Genomic DNA, 15,784 nt, shown 5'->3' on the forward strand with positions numbered 1-15,784 from the left:
GAAAATTATAATAGCAAATAAAATTAGCTGTGTTCTAGCCTTCTTACTGATATCCTCTGGTAGTGTGCAAATTAGTCTTCACTCCTGAAAGAACAATTAAGAAAATTATTGAACAGTTAAGAAAATATACGTAACTTTTAGTGGACAACAGCATATAGTGATTGAATAGGCAGACGAATAAAACAAGCCCTAAGTAGTAAATGTGCTCTTAAAAATTAATTGAATTTTTTGGCCAATTTCTCACCAGAGGCAAATTTAAATGTTCACTGTTTGGACCATAATATGAGGGAGAGCTAGAGGTCATTCCATAATAAATATTTATTGAGCAGCTACTATGTGTCCAGAAAGACTTTTGGGGGATAGAGGTATATGTCCATTAAGCTTAAAATCAAGTTGTAAAGAGAAACTTAGCTAGGAAATGCCACACAAGTTTAAGTATTGCTGACTTAGAGCAGTTAGGGAAGTTGCTAATGAAGGGAGAAAAGGATACTTTTGCAGGAGTGTTCAATCTTTTGGCTTCCCTGAGCCACACTGGAAGAAGATGAATTGTCCTGTGTCACACGTAATGTACAATAGCACTAATGATAGCTGATAAGCTAAAAATCACAACAAAAAAGCTCATAATTTTAAGAAAGTTTATGAATTTGTGTTGGGCAGCACTCAAAGTTCTCCTGGGTTGCATGCACCTCACGGGCCACACATTGGACAAGCTTGATTTAAAGGTAGAGCAATATAGTAAAGAGAAAGGTGAGAGGAAGAAAATTTTTGTAGACAGCTATAGAAATAGACTTCAAAGTGAATTCCAAAACTTCACATTTCCCATGTGGGTTCTCAGAAATAGTTGCAAAACCATGAAGGGTAGAGAGAGATGAGAGAGAAAATGCAAGAAAGAGAGAAATGCCATGTTTTGAACACTATTCCTACTTCTTTTCATTTGACAAGTATTTATTAAGTACCTACTCTTGGGATCTCGGAACAATTTGAGACCCTGGGTGTGTGGTGATAATCAACAACGTACTCTCATGCAGCTTCCACTCAGTGCAGAAAAACTAGTTGAAGGACAAAGACACACACTGTTTAAGGAAACAATATAGAAAGGGAATACAAAGAAAAATATATATCTGTAATATTCTTATAGTACACATTCTTTACCACTTAAAAACGACTACTATTTGTTCTTAGGCCTACTGTTGTCAAACATTTACTTATTAATTCCTTAAAAATTGGTCTTTATTATGTGCCCTGATTTTGAATTAATCAGGTTAAATTACTAATAAAAATATGACACTCTGTTATCAAAGCAAGTCGAACTATTTAAAATTGCATATTTGGAAGAATATATCTCACTGAAAAAAAATGAGTCTGAAATACGTATTATAGCAAAAGAACAGAATTTTCGGAGAATTCAGATATGGATTTATTTGTTGCAAAATCTTCTCATAAATTCTCCAGAGCAGTCCAGCCCTTCTCATTCCAATTTTCTTACTATTTTTCTGTTACTACGATAAATATCACAGTCACCTCTGACTTTCCCCTTTTCCAATATTGACTCTGTATAACATTCCTTTTGTAAGTATTTGTATATTGCCCACCGATGTTACCTGTTAGCCCAAGACCTCATTCCTTCTCTAATTAATGTCATAGTTTCCAGCACCCTCTTCTGCTAGTTACAGAATTTTGGAGCCCAGAGGGACTATACTTAAGAAATGCAACCCTTAAAGTCATTATATTCTCTGCTTCTGGATCAATCCTCTTAAAACAGGCTCTTATTATGTAGTTTTCTGATCAAAATCTTTCCATGGCTTACCACTACCTGCTGAGGACTCCTCAGATTCTTTTGTTGAGCATTTAAGGCTGTCTATGCATTTTTAAGGCCCCAATTTGCTTCTTCAACTTTGTATTTTTCATTCATTGATTCAAAATATTTTTTGAGCCCATTTGTAATTTAAATGGCGCTAGGGTCTTGCTACAAAGATGAGCAAGTCACAGCCTTGCCCTCTAGCAGTCCCCAGTTTAAGGGAGTGGGTACAGGAGTGGTGGGAGTGGGAATGACAAGTACATGAAAATCTCATTGAGAGTAGTGGTAACAGCACTTGCCCAGGGAGCACTGAATTCAAGTGTCCAATCCTGCTGTGTAGCCAGCTTGGCTTCATCAATGCTGACTCGGGCTGTCTTTTCTCTGCTTTTCTGTACACCCTAAATATATCTAGACTTTCAAAGCCGAGATCAGATGCCAAATAATCCATGGATTTTTCCTTAGTCTCCTACTCTTAAATATCTCTCATTTGAATTCCCATGGCATTTTTAAATTTCCTTTCCTATTCTTTTTTTTTTTTTTTTTTTTTTGAGACGGAGTCTTGCTCTGTTGCCCAGGCTGGAGTGCAGTGGCCAGATCTCAGCTCACTGCAAGCTCCGCCTGCCGGGTTCAAGCCATTCTCCTGCCTCAGCCTCCCGAGTAGCTGGGACTACAGGCGCCCACCACCTCACCCGGCTAGTTTTTTGTATTTTTTAGTAGAGACGGGGTTTCACCATGTTAGCCAGGATAGTCTCGATCTCCTGACCTCGTGATCCGCCCGTCTGGGCCTCCCAAAGTGCTGGGATTACAGGCTTGAGCCACCGAGCCTGGCCTTTCCTTTCCTATTCTAATCACATCCCTGCTTGTATTAGAGTATATCTCTCTTGCTACAACTGTCTGCCTCTTAAAAGCAACAACTATGACATATATTTATATATCTCTAGACACATAAACCTAAAAAAAGTTTACAAAGGTGTGCAATAAATGTTCCCCGGGCTAAAATAATGAATAATAATGTGTACAAAGTCAAAAGTAAAATAGAACAATGGCGGGAATTGACTGATTCTTCACACACTTGTAAAACTATTACACTATATAAATCACTGCAAAAATTAATGACCGTAGAAAGGAGGACTACCACTAACAAACTAGGATCCTGGGCTTACCGGGGTTAAAGAGATCTAACCACAAGGGGAAAAAAATGTTCTTAATTTGTCATCATTAAAGACTAATTTTAGGTCTTTGGGTAATTAAATGAATACATTGTTTATGCTCCATACACTTTCGGCCCGAGTCTTGGAAAATACGTGAAACTTCCAAGAATTAAAGTTTCCATTAACGCAAGTGCCAAAATCAGGAGGCTTGACCTGTGGGAAAAAGCACATTTGTCTTCGCTGGCTCCTTTTCAAAAAGCTATAGATGTTTATTGTATAACCTTTTTTGTACGCAAATGCTCTGTTTTATCATTCAGACCATCTAGACAGAGGAAGAAGCTGCAACATTTCAGAAAGCAACCAATTACTGAAGACCGAGTGACCTGGCCTTATCAGCGCTGAAGTGTTAACGGCGTTCCCTGTTTGGGGCAAAATTTCTCCATCGGGAGCCACTGCCAGTGGTTTCTTTTTTCTTTTTTTTTTCCTTAAGGGATAGGGCGGGGCGGGGCGGGGAGGGGCAGTCGCTGTTTTGAGGGGTGTGTGTGTGTGTGTGTGTGTGTGTTTAATTCCCTGGCTTTGGCTGGTGAAGAAATAGTTTACTAGAGTGGGTTTCAGAACATCTTCCACCTGCATCTCTCCTAGCAGGTGGAAATTTAATGTAAATAATTGCGTGTGCCCACAGCTTGAACGCCTTGGAAGAATATTTTCTCACCTCTCTGCTTTTATTCAGTCCGAAGTAGCCCAGTTATCATGAAGAAGCCCAGTTATCTACCTAGGTTACAAAATAAAATTAAAATTAAATCTCCTTACGTCAGTGAACTTGGACTCAGAAAGTTCTCTCCCCTGAGCAGAGAGCCTTTTAAAGACTTGTGTGTCACGCTGGCGGCAGGGGGTCGCGGCTACTGGAAAGGAGCTGGCTCCGCAGGTCCCGCCCTCCCCCGGGTCGTCCCTCCCTCTGGCCTGATCCCTACCTCCCGGGGACTCGCGCTCGCCCCTCCCCGCCCGCCCCTACTCCGCGACAGCGGCGGCTTCCGAGGTCTGGCGTGCGTCAAAGCCCTAACTGGGAGGCTGATTTGTGGAGCATCCCCCTCAACCCCCTTGTCCCTCCTCCTCCCACTGAAGTGGCCAAGGGAGTTGAGCTGAGCAGGGGGAGGGGAAGATCTACACCCATCCCCTTCCTCTAGCCCTCCCTGCGTTTAGATTCAGTTGCACCTTTTATTATTTTAACTCTTCTCCATAGGACACGCAGCCCCCAATCTGTCCCTCCGGCCTGGCGGCCCCTGGTCCCGCGCGCCAGGATGGGAGAGCGAGGGACCTGCCCGCGGCCCGCCGGCGTGTGCAAGGAGGTCCAGCCGCCGCGCCCGCTGCCCGGAGTCTGTAAGTTTCAAAGCTGCTCCGGGGGAGGGGAGGGGGAGGCTGTCCGCGTCCCCATAAATGATTTAAAATGCAAAACACCGGAGAGGCTTGCAGTGTTGGATGGACTTTTCGGGGCGCACTCCCTACTGCACCCCGCAGGCTGTTGTCTGGATTTTTTTTCTCCCCCCGCACCGTGTATATTTGATTCCTTAGTTGTTTAAAAAAAAAAAAAAAGTGTTCAATTTTCAATTTATAATATTATGATTTCCACAGGAACATTTTTTAACTGTTTTTTTTTAGATGCAACTCATTCTTTCGCATTTAAAATAATTCTTATAATTTATAAATTCTATAGCACACCACTTACTATAATTTTGTCAGATTACATGTTATTTATACTGCGCGAGGAGTCACGGCCTTTGCTTACTTCTAAAAATAACGGAGGAAGAATTTCCCCTCTTTACTTTTAATACTGCTACATCATCTAAGTACTTTAATAAGTAAGTAGATCGTGCACCCAACTGGTCTTAATCTTCTTGATTGACGCCACGTGCTGTAGTCTTGCACTAATTTATAGACGCGGTTCATCGCAGAGAATTATCTTTGAGCCTGCTGTTTACCGGAAGGCTCTTGGTTTTGTTTAGCTAAGGCTATGTCCATATGTGCTCAGAAGATAAGAAAAATTGAAACAGTTCTTTTTATTAAAACCAAGTAATTTTTCTGAGATCCCAGAACTCAAGCACAAGCTAGACTCATGTTTGGGTTAGTGAAAAATCAGTTTTGGTTTTGCATGTCACCTCGCGCATGTACAAACATATCCTTGAATTTTACAAGGACCAAGAGGTGAGCATAGGGTGGATTTTTAAGTTTTTAATGACTGTTTCCCTCGTGCAGGAGGACGGGTGTCCAGGGACGGAGAGGCAGGTGACAGGCAGGTGGCTAAGCTGGCTATGGTGACAGGACGATGTTGGCCAGAAAGAGTATCATCCCGGAGGAGTATGTGCTGGCGCGCATCGCCGCGGAGAACCTGCGCAAGCCGCGCATCCGAGACCGCCTCCCCAAAGCCCGCTTCATCGCCAAGAGTGGGGCCTGCAACCTGGCGCACAAGAACATCCGTGAGCAAGGACGCTTTCTGCAGGACATCTTCACCACCTTGGTGGACCTGAAATGGCGCCACACGCTGGTCATCTTTACCATGTCCTTCCTCTGCAGCTGGCTGCTCTTCGCTATCATGTGGTGGCTGGTGGCCTTTGCCCATGGGGACATCTATGCTTACATGGAGAAAAGTGGAATGGAGAAAAGTGGTTTGGAGTCCACTGTGTGTGTGACTAATGTCAGGTAAGAGTGTAGTGGGATGAGGCAGGGGTTGAAAACAGTAGAGAAAAAGATGTCAAAATGCCTTTTCTCTTATCATTCTGTTATTTAATTGAAAGTGAAATAAAGGGTTTGTTTTAGAATCTTCAGAAACAAAAAAGCACAATAAAGAACAAAACCTAACACAGTAAATATTTTTTTAAATGCAGCTTTATGGATGAAGAGTCTCTGAAAATCTGAGCTTCAGTCCTTTGGACTAGCCTTGAAAATGTGGTACCAGTTATCAAAAAAAAAAAAAAAAAAAATTGTAATTCAGAGGATAACACAGAGTGCTTTACTCCAAAAGCACACACATTTAGTTCAGTATGAAAAAGCTGCTGTCCGTAGTTTCAGTGTCCACAGTTAAATATCTCTGATCAACAAAAAAAATTATGCTAGTGGACATTTTTCTATGACTCTTCTAACCCATGACACTTTCAGAAATAATAAGAAAAAAAAATAGGGAGGTCCTAGGGGGACAGTGTCCTAGATTAAAAATCTACTAAAAAATGAAATAAATATCATTCCTTCTTTATCGAGATTATCATAACATAGCTGATTGCTTGCATAGGATTCAGAAATTAAAAGTTGTGCTAAGATTCAGAACTAGAAATTGCTACTTTTTAATGAAAATTAGTCCAAAATTTTATGGAAGGGGTTATATAAAAGCAATTTAATTTTGTACTCTTCTTTCAAAGTTTAAATAGAGTAAGGACAAGACAGTTCTTAGATTACCTAACTTTGGCTTCTTTCTCATATCATAAGTATCTCAAAGACAGGTAAATTGAATTTGATTTCAGTGATTCTCCTCTCTCACTTTCACATGGTTTAAGAACATTTAGTTGAGGTGATTTGTTTCTTAATTTGTTGTTGTTGTTGTTGTTGGGAGGTGGAAAGAGATAAATTATACCAATTACCAAGATATTCACTGTGAATCAAAACAGTAGTAATAATATTGGAAAATTTTTCAAAACATTTTTAAAAGAACATTTTAAATTCACATAATTCACAAAGCAAGGAAACTTGAAAAAGCATTATGATACCAGGAGACTGTAAAGGATGGGACCTCTAGTGACTCTGAAACCTTATGAAGCTAGCATATCACTGCAGAAAGTGGACCCCAGACTGTGAACTTGTCTACCCTTCCATTTGCTAAGTAACTACAATACCAGTCTTTCAAGGAGAAAGGCAGCATTAGTGCGCAGGGATCACACACCACAGATTTCAGCTCAATTTTTGAGGAGCAAAAACTATTGAATTGATGTATTGCTTTTAATATTGATTATTATTTCCCTTTTTCAAACTTGTCAGGAACTGTTGTCTCAAAGAAAATGCAGTTGGAAAATATAGGAGATCATCAGCATACCAGATATAAAGAAAACACAATACTTAAAATATCCGTTAAAACATTCAATAGATATTCTAAGATCAAATATCATTATCTATAATATATCTCTTTAAGAAACTTACTGGCACTGATAATTGGTGAATCATTTTCATATCAAAATAAATTTTTACTCTAAATTATATGATACTGATAAAAAAGAGATAAAAGAAATAATAACAGCAAACCTTAAAAATATTCATTCTCTCCCAATGAGAATTTAAAAGGTGACTAATAATAATTCTAATTCTTTGCGTTTTTCTCTTTGTAAATTCAATGTCCAATCATATCACTAAAATTGGAAACAACATTTTTCATTGAATATTCACCAGTATTTCCAAATAATGTTTGACCATTCTTCTTTTAGGGTGACTCATTTTCTCCTTCATATATTTTCTCCTTCAAGGAGTCTCTTTGACTCCTTCATTTAATATGAGTCAAAAAATAGACCAATATATTTCCTCTTTCTCAATATTATCCAGCCTACCTCTCTCTGTAACAGAACAAAGGAACAGCTAAACACTTTTATCTCTTGAGATTGTTTAGCATAGCAAGTGTCAGTAAAAAGCTGGATCTTGTACCATATGTAATATTTAGAATTCCTAAACAATATATAAAATATCCACATGAATAGTCTCTTAAACCATTAAAACAAACCATTTGGGATATTTATCATTAGATTGCTCTCTGAAGTACGGATACATTATCAGAAATCAGTGTTTTATCCATACCCCTTCTCTGGGGTCCATTTTTATTTTTCGCCGTGTTTTGGGGCTATACCAGATATCTTTTTGTGGGTAGCTGGTGCAATAGGCAATTACTGTAGTTTTCCATGAATCATTTTAGCACCAAAAGAAATAGGCAACTTTCGCACTCCACTTAAAAACGAATCAAAAGAATAATCCATGTATTCTTGCTTATCCCTTATGGTTTTCTACAAAAGTGCACTGTATATACCAAGTATTCAAATGTTTTTAAACATTTTTCTCACCTGCTGTCCATAGCATTAATAAATAGGTAATACTTTGAGAGATTGCTAATGTGTGGCTTGTCTTCTATAAAGTTAGAGAAGTTGGAAATTGGGGTTGGGGGCAAAGATAGGACTAATCTCTTTTCCACGAAGAAGCCACAGCAGTACTAGTTGTGAAATTAAGTGTTATAAATTGATAGTAATAAATGTGGTGCTTCCCATATGGGGGTAAATGAGAATCACCTGAGAACTTTTCAAAAGCATCTTACCCAGATCCAACCTCAGCCTATCAAATCAATGTTTATTCACTAAGATAGGGAGTAGATGTTCTATTTGAAAAAGCTTCCCAAGAAAATCCTACAACTTCTTGGTTCCTTCCCTTTGCTTCTTTCACAGGATTAGGCCAAAGTGAGAAAATTCAAGTTAGTATAATATTAATTACAGATACACCTTAGAGATATTGCAGTTTTGGTTCCAGACCATTGCAATAAAGCAAATATCACAATAAAGCCAGTTACACAGACTTTTTTGTTTCCCAGTACATATACAACATTTACACTATATTGTAATCTAATAAGTATGTAATACCATTATGGTTGAAAAATGTACATATCTCAATTCAAAAAATATTCTAATGCTAAAAAATACTAATAATCATCTGAGCTTTCTGCAAGATGTGGTCTTTTTCCTGGTGGTGGGACTAGCCTCGATATTGATGGCTGCTGATTGATCCAGGTAGTGGTTGCTGAAGGTAGGGGTGGCTGTGGCAACTTCTTAAAATATGACAATGAAGTTTGCTGCATCAATTGACTTTTCTTTTCACAAAAGATTTATCTGTAATGTGTGATGCTGTTTGATAGCATTTTACCCACAGTAGAAATTCTTTCAAAACTGGAGTCAATCCTCTCAAAACCTGCCACTGCTTTATCAACTAAGTTTATGTAATCTTCTAAATTCTTTTTTGTCATTTCAACAGTGTTCACAGCATCTTCACCAAGAGTAGATTCCATCTCAAGAAACCACTTTCGTTGCTTGTCCAGAAGAAGCAACGCCTCATTCATCCAAGTTTTACCATGAGATTGCAGCAATTCAGTCACATCCTCAGGATCCGCTTCTAATTTTAGTTCTCTTGCTATTTCTACCACATGTGCAGTGACTCCCTCCACTGAAGTATCGAACCTCTCAAACTCATTCATGAGAATTACAATCAACTTCTTCCCAACTCCTGTTAATGTTAATATTCTGACCTCCTGCCATGAATCGCAAATGTTCTTAATGGCATCTAGAATGATGAATCCTTTCCAGATGGTTTTCAATTTACTTTACCCAGCTCCATCAGAGGAATCACTATCTATGTCAGCAATAGCCTTATGAAATGTAAATTTCTTAAGTAACAGGCCTTGAAAGTCAAAATTACTCCTTGACTCATGGCTGTAGAATGGATGTTGTGTTAACAGGCATAAAAACAGCAATCATCTCCTTCTACATCTCCATCAGAGCACTTGAGTGACTAGGTGCTTTGTCAATGGGCAGTAATATTTTGAAGGAATCTTTTTTTCTGAGCAGTAGGTCTCAGCAGTGGGCTTCAAATATTTAATAAATCATGCTGCAAACAGATATGCTGTCCTCTAGCCTTTATACTGCTACTTATAGAGTGCAGGCAGAGTCACTTTATATGCTTCAGGGCTTCAGGATTTTCAGAGTGGTCAATGACCATTGGCTTCAACTTGATGTTACCAGCTGCATTAGTTCCTAACAAGAGTTAGCCTGAACTTTGAAGCTTTGAAGCCAGGCATTGACTTCTGTCTAGCTATGAAAGTTGTGGGTAATGTCTTCTTCCAATAGAAGGCTGTTTCATTTTCAACACTGAAAATCTGTTGTTTAGTGCAGCCACCTTTACTAATTTTCTTAGCTAGATCTTTTGGACAACTTGCTGCAGCTCCTCTATCAGCACTTGGTGCTTCACCTTGCACTTTTCTGCTTTGAAGGTGGCTTCTTTTCTTAAGCCTCCTGAACCAATCTCTTCTAGCTTTAAACTTTACTGTTGCAGCTTCCTCACCTCTCATCCTTCACATAGAATTGAAGAGAATTAGGGCCTTGCTCTAGTTTAGGCTTTGGCTTAGGGGAATGTTGTGCCCGATTTGGTCTTTTGTCCAGACCACTCAGACTTTCTGCATCTCAGCAATGCAGCTATTTCGCTGTCTTATCATTTGTGTCTTCACTGGAGTAGCACTTTGAATTTTTTCAAAACTTTTTCTTTCCATTGTTCACAACTTGGCTGTTTGGCACAATAGGCCTAATCTTTGGCCTAGTGTGGCTTTTGACTTGCCTTCCTCACCAGCTTAATCATTTTTGCTTTTGATTTAAAGTGAGAGGCAGCAAATATTTCCTTTACTTGAACGCTTAGTGTTCTTTGTAAGGCTATTAACTGACCTCATTTCAGTAGTGCTGTGTCTCAGGGAACAGGAAATCCCAAGGAAAAGGGGAGAAACAAGGGAGCAGCTGGTCAGTGGAGGAGTCAGAACATACACATTTATTGATTGTTTGTCACCTTATATGGGCATGGCTCATGGTGCCCCAAACTAGGGGTTCTCAGTCCTTGGTCTGCAGACCAGTGCTGGCCTGTGGCCTGTTAGAAACCAAGCCACATAGCAGGAGGTGAACAGCAGGGGAGCAAACATTACCTCCTGAGCTCTGCCTCCTGTCACATCAGCGGGGGCATCAGATCCTCATAGGAGTGTGAACCCTATTGTGATCTGCGCAGGTGAGGGATCCAGGCTGCGGGTTCCTCGTAAGAATCTAATTACTGATGATCTGAGGTAGAATAGTTTCATCTCGAAACCATTTTCCCCCCATACACCCCCCAGTATTGTCTTCTACAAAACCAGTCCCTTTGCCAAAAAGGCTGGGGACTGCTGCCCTAAACGATGACAATCGTGACATCAAATATCACTAATCACACATCATGGTAACTGATGTAATAACAATGAAAAAGTTTGAAATCTTGTGAGAATTACCAAAATGTGACACAGAGACACAAAGTGAGCACACGCTTTTGAAAAAATTGTGCTAATAGACTTGCTGTACAAAGGTTGCCACAGACCTTCAATTTATAAAAATGCAGTATCTGCAAAGTACATTACAGCAGAGTAGAATAAAATAAGGCGTATCTGTATGAGATCTTGACACAGTGATTTACTAGTTTCTGCCTCTAGTTCTCCCTTTCATCATTTCAGTATTCTCCAGAACACCTAGAGTAGCGCTCCCCAACCTTTTTGGAGCCAGGGACTGGTTTTGTGGAAGGCAATTTTTCCACTGATGGGGTTGGGGATGGGGATGGTGTGGGGATAAAACTATCCCACCTCAGATCATTAGGCATTAGATTCTCATCAGGAGGGGGTAACCTAGATTTCCCACATGCGCAGTTCACAATAGGGTTCGCTATCCTATGAGAATACAGTACCTCCACTGACCTGACTGGAGGCAGAGCTCTGGCTACCAGTAATGCTGGCTTACCCACTATTCACCTCCTGCTGTGTGTGGCCTGGTTCCTGACAAGCCATGGACCACTACTGGTCCCTGGCCTGGGGGGCTTGGGGACCCCTGACTTAAAAGAACAAAATTAGATCATCAATAAGACACTTTTCTTTCCAAATGGAAAACCATTCCCTTCTATTGAAAATACTAGTTGTTTGTAATAATGTGTTTTATACCAGTTTTTTTTAGCACTGTGCTATTTCTATATGAGATACAAAATAAGCATTAGCTAATGAATATGATTTTAAAGATTATGAATAAGTTCACTCAGTACTCAGTACCTTCCATATGACTCAAGTCTCCTAAACATAGATATGCAATAAATAATAAACATCTACCTGGTAGAAAGTTTTACAGAGTAAACTGTGCCTTTGTGAAAGTGAAGTATTTCGCAATGTAAAATATGCCTTTATATAAAAATATATTAATCTTTTACACAGTTAAGCCCATCACTATGTGACCTGTGAAACATTAATAGAATGTTAATTAGGCCTTGGCTTAAAGGAACTCAATGAATTAATAGAATGTTAATCTCCAGAAGTCTGGAGGTAGATGCATGGAAGAGAGAGAGAGACTGTTCTAAACACAGTTTAGAATTTGGCATTTTACAAGTTTAATTTGGCTAGTCTGTCTGCAAGCATTTAATAGTCTCTAGTGGAAGAAATGAAAAGTTCAGCCTGGCATATTATTTCATTATTCAAAATGTGACCTGATGGTGTTCTTTTCTGATATCCTTCCTCACAGGTCTTTCACTTCTGCCTTTCTCTTCTCCATTGAAGTTCAAGTTACCATTGGGTTTGGAGGAAGGATGATGACAGAGGAGTGTCCTTTGGCCATCACGGTTTTGATTCTCCAGAATATTGTGGGTTTGATCATCAATGCAGTCATGTTAGGCTGCATTTTCATGAAAACAGCTCAGGCTCACAGAAGGGCAGAAACTTTGATTTTCAGCCGCCACGCTGTGATTGCCGTCCGAAATGGCAAGCTGTGCTTCATGTTCCGAGTGGGTGACCTGAGGAAAAGCATGATCATTAGTGCCTCCGTGCGCATCCAGGTGGTGAAGAAAACAACTACACCTGAAGGGGAGGTGGTCCCTATTCACCAACTAGACATTCCTGTTGATAACCCAATCGAGAGCAATAACATTTTTCTGGTGGCCCCTTTAATCATCTGCCACGTGATTGACAAGCGCAGCCCCCTATATGACATCTCAGCAACTGACCTGGCCAACCAAGACTTGGAGGTCATAGTTATTCTGGAAGGAGTGGTTGAAACTACTGGCATCACCACACAAGCACGAACCTCCTACATCGCTGAGGAGATCCAATGGGGCCACCGCTTTGTGTCCATTGTGACTGAGGAAGAAGGAGTGTACTCTGTGGATTACTCCAAATTTGGCAACACTGTTAAAGTAGCTGCTCCGCGGTGCAGTGCCCGAGAGCTGGATGAGAAACCTTCCATCCTTATTCAGACCCTCCAAAAGAGTGAACTGTCTCATCAGAATTCTCTGAGGAAGCGCAACTCCATGAGAAGAAACAATTCCATGAGGAGGAACAATTCTATCCGAAGGAACAACTCTTCCCTCATGGTACCAAAGGTGCAATTTATGACTCCAGAAGGGAATCAAAACACATCGGAATCATGACAGCAAGATAACCCCAAGACAGTCTTTTATCAAGTTTCGATGGTTTATGCCAGGCACTGTCAGACTGAACCAGAGCTGGAACACAATAATGTGTCTTTCCACATTTTATTACACTAAATGATATTCATATTCAAGCAACAGCACTTTCTGTAGTAATAAAAAGTAACACACAAAGTGGAGGATTCATGGCTTATGCTTGTTTCATATGTGTAGAATTCTCAGTGATATGCTTAAGTTATGTGTAGGGGTGGGTATGCTCTCGTTTCTCTCAATTTGAAACACAAGAATTACTAATAGTAACAGGCCTTGAGCACTAAATTTAGTCAAGAAATGAAATCTGTTTGAAATGCTTAGTTGGTGAAACCACAGATCTCTCTGTTACTAATGATCACTCTGGAAATGCGAATAGAATAGGAGGAGAAAAAACAAAATCATGTTAATGTCTTTTGTATATCAACCTTCTCCTGTCTCCATGATACTGCATTTGGTAGGAAGCCTGAGGCAAAAACCGTTTAAGTGGATCTGTTTGTAAGTGGATTCAGTTCATTCACTTGGTCTGTCGGTGACTCCTGAAGGTCTCCTGGTCCATCTCATTGCAGCCTGTTGGGCAGAGCTGGACAAGGTGTCTTTGGAGGAAAGCTAAGTCTTGTCTCATTTAGGACTGGGTTCCCAACAGTGACAATCACTTCCTTCAGCTTCTTACTTCTTCTTCTAGAATCCCCACAGGGAAATACTGTATTGAATATTTTATTAAAACATTTTCTTTGTACTCACTGTAGTTTTGTGATTCCTGTTTCACAAAATCATCCCAAGTTAAAACTCAAGAAAAGATGTTTTTAGAGCCATATAACAGAGATGTCAAAGTGATACTACTCACTCTGAGATTCCTCTCTCTCAAATCTGTTTGCTCCAAAACTAGCTTTTTTTTGCTTTGTTTTGATTTTATTTCAAGTTTTAAAATGTCCTCTTGGTTTTTCAATCTGAGCCTGACATACCATAAAAATGCTATAAGCTTTTTTTTTTAATCTTCAATCTCCCATCTTAAAACTATACTTCCTTCCCAGTAATATCTGAATTTAGGCTTGGTATTTATAGATTTAGCATTATCTCATTTGCTAAAGTGAGATTTTCAATCAACGCTTCATTTAAGCATCTTTAGTGCCTGCTTCTTCAAGGAAGGGATGAGAGAGGAGAAAGAAGTACTAGGTTAACAAGCTATATATGGTCTTATTCTTACGTTTTATATAGCTAAACATCAGAAAGCTGAACTATTGTGAAATCTTTCACACAGATCTGGGGGTTTGTATTTATGAACATTGAAATAGGCAGGGAATTATGAAATGTTCTGTCTTAAGACACATGATTCTCACCAGGTGAATGGAAATTGTTTATCAGGTCATTGAGTTAATCATTCCTGAAGGGGTTCTAACTGTTCCTCTGAACTCTAGACTCACAGATCAAACAGGCACCTGAGGCTCCACTTGGATATTGAACAAGCGTTTCAAACTTACTATGTCTAAAACCAAATGCTTCATTCTCACTCACAAAACCTGTCCTCCTCCCAGTCTTCTTCCAATCACTCGGGCATCAAGTCATGACCTGGAAGTCGTTCTTGTTGCCTCTTTCATACCCTACGTGCCATCCATTAGCAATTACCTCTTGGCTCTGCTTGCAAAATATATCCAGAATATGACCAATTCTCTCTACTCCACCACTTCCTTCATAGTCCAAGAAAGGATACTTGTTACCCAGTATGTATGCATGCATCTGTAACAATTGTTTGAATATTAAAACATTTCTGTCTAGGTTGCTAAAGACTATCTTAATAAAACTTAACCCAACAGCAACTACGGAGGTGGATATCAGACCTCAAAACAATTCTGGAACAGATGCAGGTTCCCACCTTCCCACCCCAGGGCAGCTGAGCAGACTCAGAGGCAGCTGCCACTGATCCAGCAATAAGAACACGGATAGCGGCTTCCTGCTGCTCAGTAGCAGCCCAACGTTTGTAGAGGTGACACAGGCTGTGCAGCAGGTGATGTCAGGACATAGTGGAGCTGAGATGTCCAGGGTCTAGAGAATTCCCTAGTACCAGGGGCAAAGCTAGCTACGGAGTACAGGCAGTTCCCCCAGCCACCTTCCAGCTGCAACTAAATGCTGAGTGTCAAGGACCTAATGACTGTCAATATAATGGGCATGTCAATGAAAGGTTATGAGGGGCTCCCTATGTCAAGTTGTGGCTCAGACAGGGACATCATTTAGCTAGAGAGAGCCACACCAAACCACAGGTTCTATCAGCAATTTCTAAAAATCTGAAAATGTTTTAGAGAGTATTAAAATGATTTTGTGGGCCGGGCGCGGTGGCTCAAGCCTGTAATCCCAGCACTTTGGGAGGCCGAGACGGGCGGATCACGAGGTCACGAGATCGAAACCATCCTGGCTAACACAGTGAAACCCCGTCTCTACTAAAAATACAAAAAACTAGCTGGGCGAGGTGGCGGGCGCCTGTTGTCCCAGCTACTCGGGAGGCTGAGGCAGGAGAATGGCGTGAACCCGGGAGGCGGAGCTTGCAGTGAGCTGAGATCCGGCC

General features: G+C 40.3%; 1 protein-coding gene across 5 annotated transcripts; it reads left to right on the forward strand.

The window, feature by feature from the left end:
• The first annotated feature begins 3,793 nt into the window (after positions 1–3,793).
• Positions 3,794–13,963, forward strand: KCNJ8 (potassium inwardly rectifying channel subfamily J member 8). Of its 5 annotated transcripts, none has more exons than XM_017888632.1 (4): positions 3,794–3,874; positions 4,190–4,326; positions 5,200–5,643; positions 12,294–13,365. In XM_017888632.1, the coding sequence occupies exons 3-4, from the start codon at positions 5,270–5,272 to the stop codon at positions 13,192–13,194; spliced, it is 1,275 nt and encodes a 424-aa protein (XP_017744121.1). In that variant the 5' UTR covers positions 3,794–3,874; positions 4,190–4,326; positions 5,200–5,269; the 3' UTR covers positions 13,195–13,365. The 5 variants fall into 5 exon arrangements, with proteins under 5 accessions (XP_017744121.1, XP_017744122.1, XP_017744120.1 ...); XM_017888633.1 differs by lacking the exon at positions 3,794–3,874 and adding an exon at positions 3,899–3,985; XM_017888631.1 differs by lacking the exon at positions 3,794–3,874 and having other exon boundaries at positions 3,994–4,326; positions 12,294–13,963.
• Positions 13,964–15,784: the final 1,821 nt, after the last annotated feature.

Source organism: Rhinopithecus bieti, unplaced genomic scaffold (assembly GCF_001698545.2).
Source record: "Rhinopithecus bieti isolate Rb0 unplaced genomic scaffold, ASM169854v2 scaffold_15769, whole genome shotgun sequence".
Classification (NCBI taxonomy): Eukaryota; Metazoa; Chordata; class Mammalia; order Primates; family Cercopithecidae; genus Rhinopithecus; species Rhinopithecus bieti.

Coding starts and splice junctions, on each gene's coding strand:
- KCNJ8 (XM_017888632.1), top strand. CDS start 5,270: ATGTTGGCCAGAAAGAGTATCATCCCGGAGGAGTATGTGCTGGCGCGC. Junction 5,644..12,293: donor GTGTGTGTGACTAATGTCAG/GTAAGAGTGTAG, acceptor CCTTCCTCACAG/GTCTTTCACTTCTGCCTTTC.